Here is a 16,848-nt window from a genome sequence, read left to right on the forward strand (position 1 = left end):
AGATGCGAGCAGTCAGCAGAGTGCATGTGCTGCCCCAGCAGGCTCTGGAGAGTGGGATTTGGCACCCTGCACCCCAAAGCCCCGGGAATCTGCTGCACTCCAGCAAGCAGCTCCTCTCCTACAGGCAGGGGCATCAGGCCACGTGCAGTAGCCCACCGTGCCCAGCACAGCACTGCCCTGGGGTCTCGAGCGTGGGTTCCCCCGCAGGGCTGTCCAAGTACTTCACCCTTCAACAGGGCTTTTCCATGAATGATCTCGGTGAGCTCAGCTCTGCAAACCTAGAGGACTTGCTGCAGCTCCAGGGCAGAGAACCGATGTATCCATTTCTTTAAGGCACATCACCGCAATGGTAAATGTTGTCTCTATATCACAGGCATCTCCACTGCCTACAGCTTGTGCCTGCTTGCTAGTCACACTCACAGCATCGCTGCACAACAGCTGAGGACTGGCAGGGAAGAGAGCTATCAGATGGGGTGAGCTACAGGGGAGATTTTAGATAAACACAACAAAAGGATGATGCCTCTTGCTCAATCTCAGGGCCCACAGCCAGGAGATCAGTTCTATTCCTGGCACTGCCACTGGCCAAACTGCAGGCAAACACTCACCCTCGCATGCCACTGATGCATCATTACCAGTACCTTCCTCATCCAAATACCTTATTTTTCTGACATACTTAGCTACTGGGTTACTAGCCAGCAGCAGCCTGCAATGCTCCTTTGTTGGTATACAATACCATACGCCATGCTAGAGAAATACTGCAGCTACATTTCTGTTATTGACTAAGTAGGGGAGTCAGCTATTACATAACCTGAACCACAGAGAGTAGGGAAGCATCTACTTTATACATGCTATCACTTTTCAGATCCAATTCAAAATGCTTTCAACAGACCTATCACTGCATAAAACCAGAGTTGCACATTTCAACATATTCTCACATAAACCGTTACATATTATTTTTGTATTCACAGTTCTTATCCACAGTCAGATACAGTTCAAGAAGGCTACTGATACTCTGTTAGTTTCTTTGCAACTCCACAGCATTCCCAGAAAATAATGCTCTCTCTCAATACTTGAAAGATATCAAAAAAGCAAATCACCTTGCAGGGTGTAATGGCAAACAGCCGTGCAGAAGCAGCTCTGTCTCCCTGATTGAGGAGCATTAGTGCTTTCATCTGCCTGCTTGCCAGCAATGCAAGCTTCATGGGGACAGTTGCCAACCTGAGCTGATTTATCCATCACCTAATAGATTAACCCAGGAGGTAACAAACTGATGGAAAAGTCCTTTAATTTACACAATGATGACAGAGAGGGTCAATTTTACACCAGAAAATATTACACCCAGGTTACCATGGTTGTGCAGTCCAACACTGGGAACACCTCAGCAGGATCCAGCACTTGTGCTGCACTGCTCCTCCTCTGACTTTCCTGTTGGGATCAATACGGCACCTTATCTCAAAGTCTTATCACTGCTCATCTTTGCACAACATCAGTTTTTATTTGCACATCTTTATGCATAAGAGCTCACCAGATCTGAACATAGGAGTCCAGGTGGCTGATAGCAAATTTGCTTAACATAAGCCTTCAGCGGAAAAGGGACAAAGCACAAATGCAGATAATTAGATACACATACAGACACTAATGGGAAAGGTTATCTTACCACCGCAGTCAACAACATTAGTTAATGCTTAGTGCAAACAGATGTGTTTCCCTTGCTGGAGCAGTTTTACATCTAGGCATCTCAGAAATATTAGTACCTATTGGGCCTAAACAGTGTCCTCAGTGCTGTCTAGACATAAAAATGGGCCCGGTCATGCAGAGCAGAGACAGCAGTACTAGCTGTTAATGCACCCAGTGCAGTCAGTCAGCCCAGCATAGAGCCCAGCACAAAGCACTGGGACAGAGGCTGGTGCTTAAACCAGAGATCAGAGCAAATGTTTGGAGCTGTTAAAGTGATATGATGATGTGATTGTGACCTGAAAATAGACTAATGAGATCCTTAACAGGCTGCACAAACAATTGCAGGCCCCTATCTGTCTTATCAGTGTAGGCAGAGCAACAGCTGTACAGGTATTCCTGCTGCATACTGTCAAGAAAACATTAATTTGGGACCAAGGTTAAAAAAAAAAATAGGAAACAATGCAGAAAGTTATTTGCAATAGAGAAAACAGCTTCACTGGATGCAGCACAACTGTAGTACCAGCAGAGATAAGAGGCCTCCAGAAGAAGCAGATATAAAGCAAAGACATTTTAAGATGACAAGTTACAGGAGGAGTGGAATGTGAAATGAAGGTGTTAGGCCTAACATACTGGCAAAACAGTAGAAGAAGCAGTGCTACAAGCAAACAGATGGCAGAACCCCAGAGAAAGCAGAGAGCTGTCAGTGTGTCCTGGTGCCAGTCATGTCCCGGTGCGTGAGACACTGGCAGGAAGGAACTGCAGCGAGGTGACACAACGAGCCTTGGGCAGGAACTGATGGGCTGCAGTGCTATGCCCGGGCTCTGCACAGGTGTCCTCATGTGGGGAGATGAAAAGCTTCTGAATACTTATGCCATGAAACCAGGCCGGGTTAGTAGATTATTATCTACAGAAACCTTAAAATAAGTGTCAGCTAGTTACAAAAGTAAATAAATAAATAAATGAATAAGCGCTCTGCACAAATGATCTAATACACAAACAACTTAGAGAATGTTATCAATAATGCTAAAAAGCATTTTGTTTGGTTGGTTTTTGCTCCTCAGAGTGTGACCCTGGGATGTAAATTCCCTCTGCAAATGTCTTTAAGTTACAGGCAGAAGCAGACCTCTCAGGAACAAGAAGCTGTGATCAGAAGTGTACAGAAAATTAACCACATTCCAATAAAGAAATGCCTCTTTACTTTTAGAGCCCTATACTGCTCTTAGCCCATTGCTGAAATGCTGGTGTGTCTCTCTAGCTCTACAAGCTGATGAGGACAACCTTCAGGTGATTCTTAGGGACACTAAAAGAAATACATGAAAGTACATTAAGATTCCCTATTTGATTTAAAATAAAAATAAAAATCCATGCAAATCCTTGCTTTTCTTAAGCTGGGATAACAACAATTTGTTCCTGGCATCTGTTTCTTAAATAGGCTTTTTATTACTTTTTGCTTTATACAGGACAGGAGCCTAGGTTTTTAATAAAATGAGGAACTTTCACAGAACTTTATATCATTAACCATCTCTCCACCAGCACTTCCCCTGTCTGTCTTCTCAGTACAGCTATCCCCACCAGGTTACACTTGTTCACATCAACAGGGTAAGTAGTACTCGCACCAAAAGCTCAGATGAGGAACATGTAAAGGAAAATAATGACACAGATGTGTGTGCTGAGACCATTTCCCCCCAGGTTCCAACAATGAGCTTGCAAACATTTCCTACCCTTTGCAATAGTCCTCCTGCCTCTGGCTGTTTGCAGTCACAAGCATTGCTCAAGCACACAGGACCAGAGTACTGTACCTGGCTCGGTGATACTCAGGCTCTGGTCTGAAGGCAGAAGGAGGAATTCCCTGCAAGCATCCAGGTCCAAGCTAGGCAGGCTTTTCTTCCGGCATAGCCCGCTGACAATGTGAACTGCCTTCTGACAGCGGCTGTCATCCTTGGTGCCGCTCATCTCCCAGACTGCATCCTCTGCTGTCCCCCCTGGCTGTCTAAGAAAGTCAAACTAAGAGAAGAAGGTTTGCTTATTTTTAATCACACCAGTCCCACCCTTTGGCATGGCAGCACCTCAAGGGACACCCTGCGCATCTCCAGCTCTACAAACCCTCCTCAGCATTCAGACCAGTGGGTCAGACTCCAGAAATCTCAGCTCGCTGCAGCCCTGCCGTGCTCCTGACAGTCTTTTGCCTCTGAGATCAGATCTCTGTTTACTGCCAAGGCGTGTTCCAGACAAAGAACCTCCTACTAAATTCAGTTTCATCCCCTCCATACTATGTTTTTAAAGCTGCAGCCCAGATAATTCCACTTAACCCTTCCATTGCTGGCCTCCCTTTTTCTCAGTTCTCCAGAGGCACAGTTTCAAATCCCAGCCCCAGAGCAATTTTACTGAAGAGTGAATGCTCTGAGGACAGCACATCGTCAGGCCAGAGAAACAAGTGTTCCCATGAACACTGCACAAACTATTAGAACTGCTAAAGATAACAAAAGCAGTAGTTTTTATTGATTTGTTCGTACCAGTCATAGTATGACAGGCTGCAGATGGCCATGAAGATTGAGAATGCTGTTGCATTTCATAATTTGTTGTTTGTTTTTCTTTAACTTATTTTCTGTAACTTTTTTTTTTTTTAATTTATTTCTGTTGTAACTTAGCAGACAGGTCATGCCATGCAACAGCATTTGACAGACATGAGAAAAGAAGAAATTGTATAACAGGCAATTACAATTATATTCAGCAGAATGATTTCTTGCAGTCTCTGGAGCAGAGTAGCTCGTACAAATATAATGAGAGCACTGGAGAGAGAGAGAGCTAAAGCTGCACAGGTCCCTCAGCCCCACATCACAACAGAGTATGTTTAAGATTAATGCCGTTGTGTTTATTTTCTCTGTTAATTACTTGCTGAAGTGCTTTGAGCTATCATACTATATGAGTCCCAGGAGTTACACAAGCACCCAAGCAGCACTAGGAGCACAGATCCTCCAGCCCAGCCACACAGGCTCATGCAAGTCAGCAAATTTTCCAGGAGCTCAGTCCTGAAATTCCAGGCAGGGAACACCAGGACCTACCCCAGCTGTCCCTTGTGCAGCTTTCTCCTGCCAGGTCCCTTCCCATTTCCACTCTCTTGTGGCCAGCCTGGGGGCAAGCACCACATTACAGGCACAGGGCACCAGGAAGCTGGTGCTGCCCAGCACCTCAGGATTGCCCCACCACTGCCCCGTGCCTCTCCCACACGCTGGGCAGGACCAGCATCCCCTTCCACCTGGAGCAGCTGAGGTGCACATGCCACCCATACACGGAAAGGCATTGGCTCCAACATCCATGTGCAGCTGCAGACAGGACCGTCCTGGTTACACCAGTCCTTCCTGACTTCTTGCCTAGACTGATGTGTTTTGGGCATCTCACCATCGCTATCTGGCTGCAGGTTTCCACCACAGTGCTTTATTCAGCATAGCAACCTCTATCTGGCAAAAGCAACTTACCTACTAAGCAATTCTTCTTCCAAAAAACTTCTGTTGCCATAACAACGTCTGAAATCTTTTATTAAGACAGCAATATCCTGCAGCTGGTCACAGAAACACTTTTAATTAGACACTACCACCTCCCGGTCAAGCCATATCACCTTTTGCAGCAAACAGTTTAAGATATATCTGCAAATTTGGAAGTATTTCTGAAAATATTTGCCATATGCAAGGACAAACACCATCTCCAGCTGCTTGCTGCCAGCACCATGGCTTACACAGATCCATGTTTACTGAGCAGAGATTCCAATCTTTGCAAGATTGGAAACTTAACCAGTAACTCACCAGGAATTCAAACTCACGTACAGTTTTGCATAACATTTCTATGACAAACTCCCTAAAACTACCCACTTATTTATCTTTTTTTAAAAACAAACAAACAAAACTTAGATTATTCCCAAAACTTGTTTTTGAACCAAGCATTCCCTTCACTGATACCTTCATCCTTCTTCTTTGCCTCATTCATTGCACAGTACTTTTCCTTAGGCAACACGACCCTTAGAGAAGGGCCTTTTTGTCCCTCATTTAGGTCCATACAATGTCTCTCAGGAGGTAAGCAGCTGTGCTGAGTGAGCACTGTTCAGAGGCAACAGAGTCCCAGGCTTGGGAGCCAGCTCCAAAATAAGAGATAATGACACTAAGCAGCGAGGAATAGGTACATCAACACTCATCATAGCCTTCCGAGGTTTTTCTAAATGGAGCAGTTTCATCTCCTGCATTACTGAAACCAACAAGTGATACGTGTGGTCAGCCTTGGCACCTGCACAAGTGCCTCAGAGGGTGCTTCACAACAACTGCTGGCACTCGGCCCACGCCTGCCAGCACCTCTGCAGCTGCTGCTGCCGTGCTCATGGCCTGGCAAGAAAGGAGCCAACCAGGCTCCGGTGAGGAAGCAGCACCTCTTACCTGCTCCTGCTTGCTTTGCCTCCTCTGGGGCACTTGTGGCCCAGACTCCCAAAACCAGAGTACAGTGAGACCCAAGGGGATCCACATGAACTCCTGGCTAATTTACCATCACTACTTCTCCCCAGCACAATAACAGCTTTTTCCTAAGCCACCAAACTGGCACCAAGAGTGGAATTCCTGGAATACATCAGTCAAGTACTGCATTTGAAATTTGAATTTACCTTGAAGATATTTCAACAGACAACAACGATGAAACAAACAAATAAAAACCCACAAACCACCCTTAGAAAAAGGTTAATGTCCAATTGAGCGCTTGTAATACAGAGATCAATAGCAAAATTCAATTATTTGGGGGGAAAAACAAAACAAAACAAAACCACCTAATTTTATTTCAAAGAAAATGCCAAGAACATTTTCCTTTTTAAAGTCACCTTGGGTCAATTGCTCACTTTCATTTACAAATAGGAGGATTCCGGGCTTGCTGGGTAACAATAACAGGAGATCCTGGTATTAGTGTTCATCCTCTCAACAGTTATTTCTTCAGAACAAAAAATGCAGACTCCTTTGCATGTATGTCATTCACACCTTTTATTGTCTGGCTTAGGAGGCTGGAAAACAACATTTCCCAAGTAAGAACCCCCCCGCCTCTCCTAGCTCCTGTTGCTCATATAGATGTATGTGTTACAAAGGTGTGGGTGGGGTTTTGCCTCATCTCTGGCTAAGCACCCATTTTGCCACTAGCATTAGCACAGGGAAAGCTCTGGAGGAGCCAGAGCCCTCTCCCCAGGTGCTGCTCTCACCACCCTCCAGCTGCTGCTGCTGCCAGCCCCCTGTCCCCTCCCTTGCTGTCAACGCACAGCAGAGAGGCATAACCAAGGAACAGGCCCACGAGTGTGGCTCCTAGACCACTGCATAGCATCCTTTTGGCAACTGTCTCCAGACTGCACTGCACTCAGATGCCAAATTGCCCCCTAAGTCGTGTTTCTACCTTCTAGCATGAAAAGCGAAGGCAAGTGCCCTCCCCGTGCTCCCAGGTCATAGGGATTTGAGCAGAGCTGATGATCTCAGAATGGGTTCAGCAGTTTTGTCTTGCCTGCATCCACCCTGGCATTTGGGCTTCTAGTAAGCTTTTCCCTGCTGCTGCGTTCATGTGGCATTTAGGAAAGTGTGGCGTGCCTTCCTCTTAGGTGTTAGCATTTATCTTCTCCTTGTCCAGTGGCCTGATGTTATGTTTAAAGAGGCAGAGCTAATAGTTAAATAGAAAATGCTGAATCTGTAGCTAGTCCAGAAGGGCTTAGCCTTGAATAATTACACTTTGCAAATGTTAGGGGAAAATGACTTCATATACTTGGATTATACAGAGAAATCTATTACAAGCAAGAATGCAGTTCTTCAGCTAAGTTTGAAATAATCACCTCAGAGAAGACAAAAAAAAAGTAGAATGAAAGAATGAAAATACTGGATATAGTTTGCATTAGTTAGAGGACTGTACATACTACTCAGTAAACAAGATTAAAAGCAGCAACAGTCATAAAAATCCAAGAGTGAGCAGATTGAGAAAGAATAATTGTTTTCCAATCCATAAAGTGGAAGACAAGCACCAAAGAAAATATTACACCTAGCATTTGAAGTAGGAAGTGGGAAGTTTTGTATCACACTTCAATTGTATTAATGAGAGTACGTTCAATACACATCTAATCTTAGGCTATTTATGTCTATAGTCTGAAATTTGCTCAGTATACGTACAATTATTTTTTCTGTTCAGTGCCTCTGGTCACATCTATGGGAGCATGTGATTCTAAGGGAGAATTGCAAATATATTTGTCCAACTGAGAATTTAAGTAGAACACGTTGTTTTTAATTTGGATTAGGGTATATTTGAAGCATTTTTTTAATGTGTTTTTTGTTTGTTTGTTTGTTTTGTTGTGTTTTTTTTTTTTTTTAGATAATCAATACTGGAGAGGGAGCAGCAGCATTTATTTATGTCAGTTATAACTAATAGTATGACATTGTTTACTCTCCCAGTTAATATGATAATTGGAAACAGCTAGTAAAAGATTCAGAGCTTCTTGCCAGGAAAAATGACTCTGATCTGGATCCTTTGGCAACATCAATGTGCCATCTGTGTATAAACATAACACATATTGCTGTGCACCTTCATGCACTGCTTTGATATGCAGATCTTCTGTGGTGGCAGACTATGAAAGTGGCAAGCTAAAAGAACATCTTCACCTAATCTCTATGCACAGAGAGGAGGAAATTATTGTTTGCCATAACAGAAACAGGGCTTTAAGTATAAGTAGAAATACAATACTAGTAGCAAGAATTGGCGCTCAAACTAATTGTAGAAAATAAATAAAACCAGCTCTTCTTGAAGTATTAAATGCATACAGAACTGCATGTTGTACACAACTGCCAGCCAGCAGCATTCTCCTGCCTCAACCCCAGGGAGCTTGTGGAGCAGCCAGGATTTTGTATTTCTGCTGGTACAGCAAGAAAAGGAAGCACCTCCCATGGTGGAGAGGGCAGTTGGGCTGAACTGTGTTTTCCCCAAAGAGCAATGATTTACACTTCTTTGCACAAAAAAACTCAGATCACTTCTCTGTTCCTCTTAAGCAGGAACATTTTGCAAAGCAAAGGTCCCCAGGACCCTGGTCCTTCATGCTGCTGAGCAATAAAACTTGTGAAGGTGCCCTTTCTTGCACAAAGCAATACAAGAAACAAAGGAAACACTACTTCCCTACTTCTGCATACCAAGTCTCTTGGCTGCACAGTGTCTGCTCAGCCGTATCAGCTTTCTTGGGAGCAGTTATTCAGTTCTAGACATATCTCTCCTTGAATATCCTGGCACCACAAGGAAGAAGGAAGGTTAAAAAAATAAAAAATAATAATAAAAAAAAATAAATCCTCAGTTTGCTCCTCCAAGTTGTATCCTAAAGAGACATTCCCCTGACTTGCACTATGAGCAAACTGTGAGATGTGAAGTTTAAAGATTCAAATTAATTCACAATTAATTCACTTCCTCAGCACAGCACATGATGAATCTACATAGTGGTAAAGACCACAGCAACAAGGGGTACACAGTATTTCTGCCTTATATTGTCAGGGAGATATTGCTCTCTGGTGCTAGCTTCATTGGTTTAATGGCAAGACAATGTGGCTCAGTGTCCTGAAAAGCACTGGTTCCAAGAAGCACTTCAGCTTACTGCACTAAAACCCAGACACTGCAGACTTCTTTGAAGCCAAGTGCATCCTAGCAAGAAGATTTCTGGGGCAGGACTAGCATCAAAAACTATTTTCTGGTGATGGGATTTCTGAAACATATTTTAATGACCTGGAATATTTGCATATCCTCAAGGTGAACAGTCACAGCATGGTTTGGCAGGGCTGGAAGATCTAAAAAGCCATTTCTGCTCAGGCAGGATCTGGACAACTGTGAGGTCAGATGAGGTCCTGAGTACTGTAGTTGTTATCACCCATGACCAAAAGCCATTAGCTAAATAGTTTGTGCAGCTCTGTCCTTCCATCCTCCAAACATCTGCAGTTAACACATGCACAATCTCTATAAAATGAAATCAAATGAGAGCCTGGGGTCACAGTGGTGTACCTGCCCAAGGACTTGACCTCCTGGCTGCACCCAAGCCAAGAGTGCTTGTGTGCACACTCCTGGTGACAACATCATGCCACAAAGGCCTGCCAGGTATTTTCCACTTAGGGTTATTAAGGACCTAAGCTTTAGGAATATTATGGCAGCAAATCCTTTTTCCCAGATGTGGTACCACCCCATAAGAATGAGAGTAAGCCTGGGATCAGACCTATTTCAGTTCCCGAACCTGATTTATAAAGTTAGCCACTCTCTCCTCCCAGGTCAAAAACATATTTCTGTGATGTTGTAAAAGCCCCAAGTGTAGCTGATGCTTGATACGCAGCTATGAGATGGATCAAGATGGCCTTTGTATAAAAATTAACAACAGATTTTAACACTTTCTTTTTCTGAGAACAGATTATGAACTGCTGCTTTTAGGGTCTCATTTCAACCCTCTGTCCAGTGGACAGATGGCCAGTATTACTGCATAATTTATTTTTGAAAGATTGCACTTTCCTCAAAGCCCAATAAAATGCTGGTGTCAAAATTCAGAAAACAGATTAACATTTGTATTCAGTAATAAAGTGCTAAAGATTGCCAAGAAGCCTTGGCTCTGATACACTCCTCAGCCACTGTAACTCAGTAAAGCAGAAGGCAGCCTTTCTAAGCATAACCGCAGTTGTCTCCTGGTCTTCCCTGGTGGCACAAAGTGTTTCCAGACCACAACAAGGGTTTTGATCAAGGATTTCCACTGACAGTTTACGTGACATTTCTAAACCTGTGTACACAGGCAGCTCTAGCAGCTATGAGGTGAGTAGTCTTTAGACTTGAAACAGCCCGGGACTGTAGTACATACGGGTTTGTCTTAGCAAAATTTCTACCATGAAAAAAAATAAAATAGCTAGGCACAGAGGAGCTGGAAAAAAGAATCCAGAAAGTCCCATGTTTCTGCAAGGCATAGTAAGAGACTGAGCACATCCACCTGCCACTATCATACTCCAACACTGGGGGCAATAGCAACTGGCAGAAGAGAGACTCCAGGAGGTTGCAAGCCCAGCCCTCTCTGGAGTTTTACTGACTTTAAATCATAACTGTTTTCATGGAAACAGAAAAACTATGAAAAAAAATAGTCTCAACCTTCAGAAAGAAACAGGCTAAATTGATATCTGTAATGGAAAATAAGGAGTTATAAGCTGTTTATTCTCAAGGCACTTACAAAATATTTTCCATATTCTCATTATTTTTATCTCTCCCAGTGGAAATATATGTAATAAAAATGGCAATATTTCTATAATAGAGAAAGCAGAAACAATGGTGCCTTTGAGAAAAAGTGTAGTAATGTTTTTATTACAAGAGAAATTAACGTGAAAAGAAACCTGAAAGCTCCTTGATTAACCTGCTCGATCATTCTCTTCATTCTCTAGCTAGCATCACAGACCACAGTACCTACTTAATTCATCAAGTGAACAAGAGTTTAAGTTTTTCTATTGACTTTGGTGAAGCTCTGCCATCTTACACTACCTAAAGTGTGGCCTCCAAAAATCATATCTCAGACACATGCAACCAGAAATCCATCTCTGTGAAGTCAGTCACTGTGTGCAGCAGAGGCAAGAAAGAGAGGCCTCCTTGGGAGGAGACGGTAGGATAGAGCCCAGCAGTAAAATTATTGATTACTTTCTACATAACTTGGTTTTCAACAGCCAGCAGCACATAAGGTGGCATGACACATTTATGTTCCGCTTAGACATTAAAAAGATAGTGTCAATCTAGAGAAAGATTAGATCAATTATAATTGGGCAGAACATTTAAATTGTTTTGACATGTCCACAGTCCCCCACCATGACCAGCAGCACACTAAGTATTTCTCACTTGCTGAGAAAGGGAGCTCAGAGAATACAGAATTAACAAAGATCCAAGACACCAAGATAGGGGGAGAAATCTCCTTCTGAATATCAAAGCAGATTATCGAACACTTGACATTCTGATTAATCATGTTTTTCAGAAGGAAGGAGAGTTGCACAAGGATGGTACATCAGGAACAAACTGCAGCACCGGCAGGAGGCAGACTACATGCAGCTCTTCTACAGCCCCAGTCAGCTCTTCAGTTGTTGATAAAGGAAGAAATGAAATGCCTCAGTCTTACTGCCTTTGGAACTGCCCATCCTTCTAGGATTAAGTACTGTTCCTTAACTCATTCAGGGAAGTATAAGTCTTGCTTCCCAGGAAAAACCAGTCAGTGCCACGATTGTTGGTAACATTTGCTATTGCAGTACAGCTGTGCCAGAGCTCGAAGCAGGCTGAATTTAACCAACATCTGCTGCCTGATTTAACATGAAAAATCCAGGGCTAAGTTGACTGACAGGCTCAGATCCCCTCTAGTCTTAACCCTTTGCTTAGCACCAAGAATACAACAGCCCGAGGCAGGATCAGCTGCAGGGCCAGGGCACAGGGCTGCTGGCTATGGGTGGTGTTCAGACCTTGCTGCTTTGGGGAGCACTCAGCACGCACCTGCAGTGGCTACTAGCTGGGTTGCTTGCTCTGATCATAAAAAGAACCCAAGGCACAACTTTTAGCATCAAGTAAATGAGGAGCATTGCTTGTTCGTTGAGATCAGCACATAAACGGCCATGCTAGAGCACCATCTGCTGACTCCCACCATACAAGAGTGCCACTTAGACTTCAGTATTTTCAGTCTTGGAACTGCTAACTGCTTGCTGCTGCACACAATGCAGCCCCAGGTGGTTCTATTTTAATTGCCACACTTAAAATTTCACCCAGATATTTATCTGTACTTTCTCACTACAGTTACCAGAAAATTCTCCTGCCAGATGTGAATTAGTAACCTAATGACCTAATTTGCAAAAAAAGAAACTCAAATTGAAATATTCATTTTTCTAATTTAATAGAAATAACCAAAACAAAATGGTTTTCAAACAATGCTTAAACTGATCTAATACAACTTCTACAGCACATTCCAGAGCACTTAACAAGAAATATTTACAGGCAACTAATGTATTAAATAACTATTTAAAGAAAAACTTTTTTATTATTATTACACACCTGCGGAAAAAAAAAAAAAAAAAAAAAAAAAAAAGAAAAAAAAACAACAACACAGAAACAGAACAATTAGGAATTGTAAGCTTGTTCAAAAAAAATTAAATATGATTATTTAGATAATACAATACCACAGAAACAGCACTTTCTGGATAATCATATTAAAAGATGAGCAAAGTTTACTATGTGCAAAAGAGTAGCAGTTTAGTTACTAGAAGCAAGAAATAATCGCAGAATGCCATGAATTTAACCCTTCCATGAATACATTTACAAGTAAAAACAGGCTTTCAGCTGCACAAATCTTCATAGATTTATATACATATATGGTGTTCTGAACTGAAGAAATTCCCCCATTTGCAGGCCATTAGCAGACATGCACTTTTTTATTTTTTAATGTTGCACTCACTCTAGAGTGAATGCTTCAACAGGTCAAACTTACAAAATTATTTTAGTACCTTCCCTTATACAAATTCAATAAATTCTAAAGAAAGCAGCCTTGAGCTGCTTAGATCACTCAATAGAAAAGGCCAAAACTGCATTTCAGACATTTAATAATTCACTTATAATAAAGATACCCAAATTAACTGCAATTTTTGAAAACTAATTCAATTCAATTACATTAGAAAGCGTATAAAGTTGAATCCCTGTAAACTAACACAGGAACTAGATGGAAGAGTTACTGTACATGCGTTTTGAGAAAATAAAAGAAATTGCCATATCTGAAGATACAATGCATATGTTCGATCTGAAATATGTCTATGTAAACTGTGGCATATAAATTTTTTTATTATTTTTAAAAAAGTACCTTCATTATTTACTCAAACACCTACTTTTTAAAAAAATATGTAACTTTCCCCAATTTTTAAAATAAAATGCCACACTATATTGTCAATAACTCCTGCACACTTTGTTTTTAAAAGCTAGGCTTGGTGATATGCATACAAACTTTCCTATAAAATCACTATCCAAAGGAAAGGATTCCTGTCATGCTAATAGGCAACAGATAAAGCAGTTTTATTGCTTTTTCCAAGGAAGAGTAAGAAAAACAAGAAAAAGCCTACTTCAGTACCTCATACACACAGCTTTAAAACACTGTTGCCATTACCTAAACTTACAGAAGTCAGCCAATAAACTAGGTTATATAACAGAATGATACATTTAAGCTAATTTTAAAGACTTCTGTTCCAGTGGTTTGCAGAAATGTTTATAAAACATTTCACTGATCCAGTGTTGAGTATACTGACACGGTCAAATGTCACAAGTAATAGCAATAGCGACATTCAAACAAAAAAAAAAAAAAAAAAAAAAAAAAAAAAAAAAGCTATGTACATATAACAGAGCATTTCCATTTTTGAAAGTTTGGGGAATATCCTTTTTTTGGATAGTAACTCAGCCTTGGTATACTATAGGCCACTTAAGACCTTAACCTACTTAGCTGGTTAAGTTAGCACTAATCACTAGTAATTACATGGCAGGATACCTGCTGAGGTAATAGAGAAATCCACAAGTAGCATACTGTACACTTTTCATTCCTATTTCAAAAGCAAGTTGCCTTTTACTTCTTTGGATTAACTTAAACTTCAGGGTCATTTACAACAAAAATTAAGACACAAATGGTCTTTTTGCAGAAATGCCTTAAATGAGAGCATACAGTTACATCATATGCCAGACTACCTTCTTGCTATCATGTTAAAACACTACAACCAAGCAGATAAAGCAGCTGGCAAGGACAGTGCACCCACCATATCTTTTATCTGCAATAAGTTATGGAAGTTACACTAATTCCCAGGGTAACACTGTCACTTGCACGTATTGCACTCACATCATCTAGCATAAAAAAGATTCTCAGAGTAACACAGTGGCCTGTTAATACAAAACTCACTAATTTGCTCTTGAACAAGTTACATACAACGTGGCACCAAAACATTGCTTTGACTGAGCAAACCCTGATCAATTATGTGATGACCATTTATAGACCATTCATAGGATCAGGAGATGTACTAGCAGAGCTTATCTATACTTTTGAGTATTTATGAGTGGAACGTAGCTAATTTCAAAACAACCTTGAATTACTGTGTTTGGGGTTCAGAATGTTGTTTTGTTCCTTCATATAAAAGAAATGCTTAAAGTTTCTTGCACACAGGTCAAAATTCCACCTAACATACTGAAGGCTAATGAGCAGAATGGAAGGACCAGTTCTGGAAGTTCACTGGATTATGTGCAAGAGTATAGCATCAACTCTCATCAAAGTCAAAGCTTAATATCACATGTGGTTTTGCAGGACTTCTGCAAGATTACAAAGTTTGTTTCACCCCCAATGAGAAGGCAGAAGAATTACTGGAGGGGATATCTTAAAAACATTTAAACAACTGGTCTGGGGTCTGGTACTTCGGGAAAAAAAACATATGCTGCCATCCTTGCAGCAGCCAGGGTGCACGTGCTTCCCCTGAACAAGTTTTGTGCTGTGGACCTTCTCCCACTCTGTGACCGAGTCTATGATGCCATCATGCTTGTCCTATGCTTCAGTTCAGGCAGTAGGTATCTGCAGTCTGTGACTGGTGCCTCACAAAGTGAACAGTTAAGAAGCTGATGCCTGAAGGTACAGAACCTGGAGTGCATAAACACCATAAAAATAGTAACCCCAACTGAAGAAAATTCACAAGTATCTTATTTTCATTTCAATTTTAATAATATTCTTTTCCAAAATGAAAATGAGAAACTAGAAACGCGTAAGTAGGCAATAGACAGAGCCATTAAATGATCCCTTGTTACGATTAGTGTCCTATTCACACATTCTTTTCTATGGGCTGTATGTTCATATAATACATGTTTAAGTAGGATAACTTCCTTTTGCATCCAACTAGTAAAAACTAAAATTAAGCTGACACTATATTAATGTCTTAGAAATGAAAAAAAAAAAATAGTTTGTCTCCACTGTATTGTTTATATTATTTAAAGAAGTGAGATTGAAGTTTCAAATACCTTCAGTCCCCTTATTTATTGTAAGGGAGGTATAGTCACAATGTACATCTACTTTGTTACTATAAAAAGAAATCAATCTCAAGAGGTTTGCATAAACATTGCTGAGAGCATATCTCAATTTGATACATTGTGCTAAAAATACTGATCTTTACCATTATTATAGTAAAGTACAGACAATGAACAGTCACAGGAATTGCCCATGCTTCATACAAAATCTTAATGGCAAATTCTGTTTTGTTTTACTTTTAACAAGGTCTATACGAAGGCCAGAAATTACATTTTAGTTCTAGTATTGATTTCTGTCAGTAAAGAAGGAAATAACTGTTAAAAGTGTAATTACTTTGTAATGACCTAATTTCCAACCAGAAATGCTAGAATGAACACAGGACAGGGCGCAGTGGGAAGGCACAGCAGAGATGCCTGCCACAGGGTTTAGAGGAATAGGGAAATTGACCTGTTTTCAGTATTTGACCAGAAACCACTCAACACCAAATCCTGGCCTGTGCAAGTGCTTTGTTCCATAGAAGGATAAATTACCCAATCTCAACAGGTTTATTCCAATCTTTCTAGACATTTTGCTCACAAGTTGGTTCTGAAGAAAGTTCTGAGTAGTACTCTAATAAAAAGTAAGATAGAGCCTCAAAATTAATGCAATGTTAGAAACAGCATATATTACAAATCTTTTCTTATTAGGAACAATTAATAAGAATACATATTAGCTTAAAAACAGTTCAGCAAATGTTGCTGATCTGTAAGAAATCTCAGTTCACTATTTACAAATAAGACAAAGCGAATACAGGAAATTTTACACATTTGGTAGTTACTAGGTTATTGTTTGCCAAGTGGTCTATTAGAAACTGATATTTAGGAAGACTGGAAAAACACCCCAAACAGTTATTTATTACCTCTTCAGGTACAGAACATTCGGTAACAAATACTGAAGATAATAACATTCTGCCTTATTAGGGAGATCACGGACAGATGATATAACATGAGGACTTGAGCTATGAATGCTATTAAAACGTTCTGTGTACAGGATTTGTAATAAATACACCTAGGCCTACTGAAAATCAATTGTTGCAACAGCCAGTTTAGTCTTGCACCTGTCAAGAACTCACACTCCTGCAC

At 41.0% G+C, this 16,848-nt stretch overlaps 1 protein-coding gene across 1 annotated transcript in view; it reads right to left on the minus strand.

The window, feature by feature from the left end:
• Positions 1 to 3,895, minus strand: part of SYT6 (synaptotagmin 6) — a 37,882-nt gene extending 33,987 nt beyond the window's left edge. The window contains exon 1 of the mRNA XM_068659770.1: positions 3,477 to 3,895. Coding sequence (XP_068515871.1) covers positions 3,477 to 3,630 — 154 coding nt within the window. The 5' untranslated portion in view covers positions 3,631 to 3,895. The remainder of the gene's footprint in view (positions 1 to 3,476) is intronic.
• Positions 3,896 to 16,848: the final 12,953 nt, after the last annotated feature.

Source organism: Anas acuta, chromosome 24 (assembly GCF_963932015.1).
Source record: "Anas acuta chromosome 24, bAnaAcu1.1, whole genome shotgun sequence".
Lineage (NCBI taxonomy): Eukaryota > Metazoa > Chordata > Aves > Anseriformes > Anatidae > Anas > Anas acuta.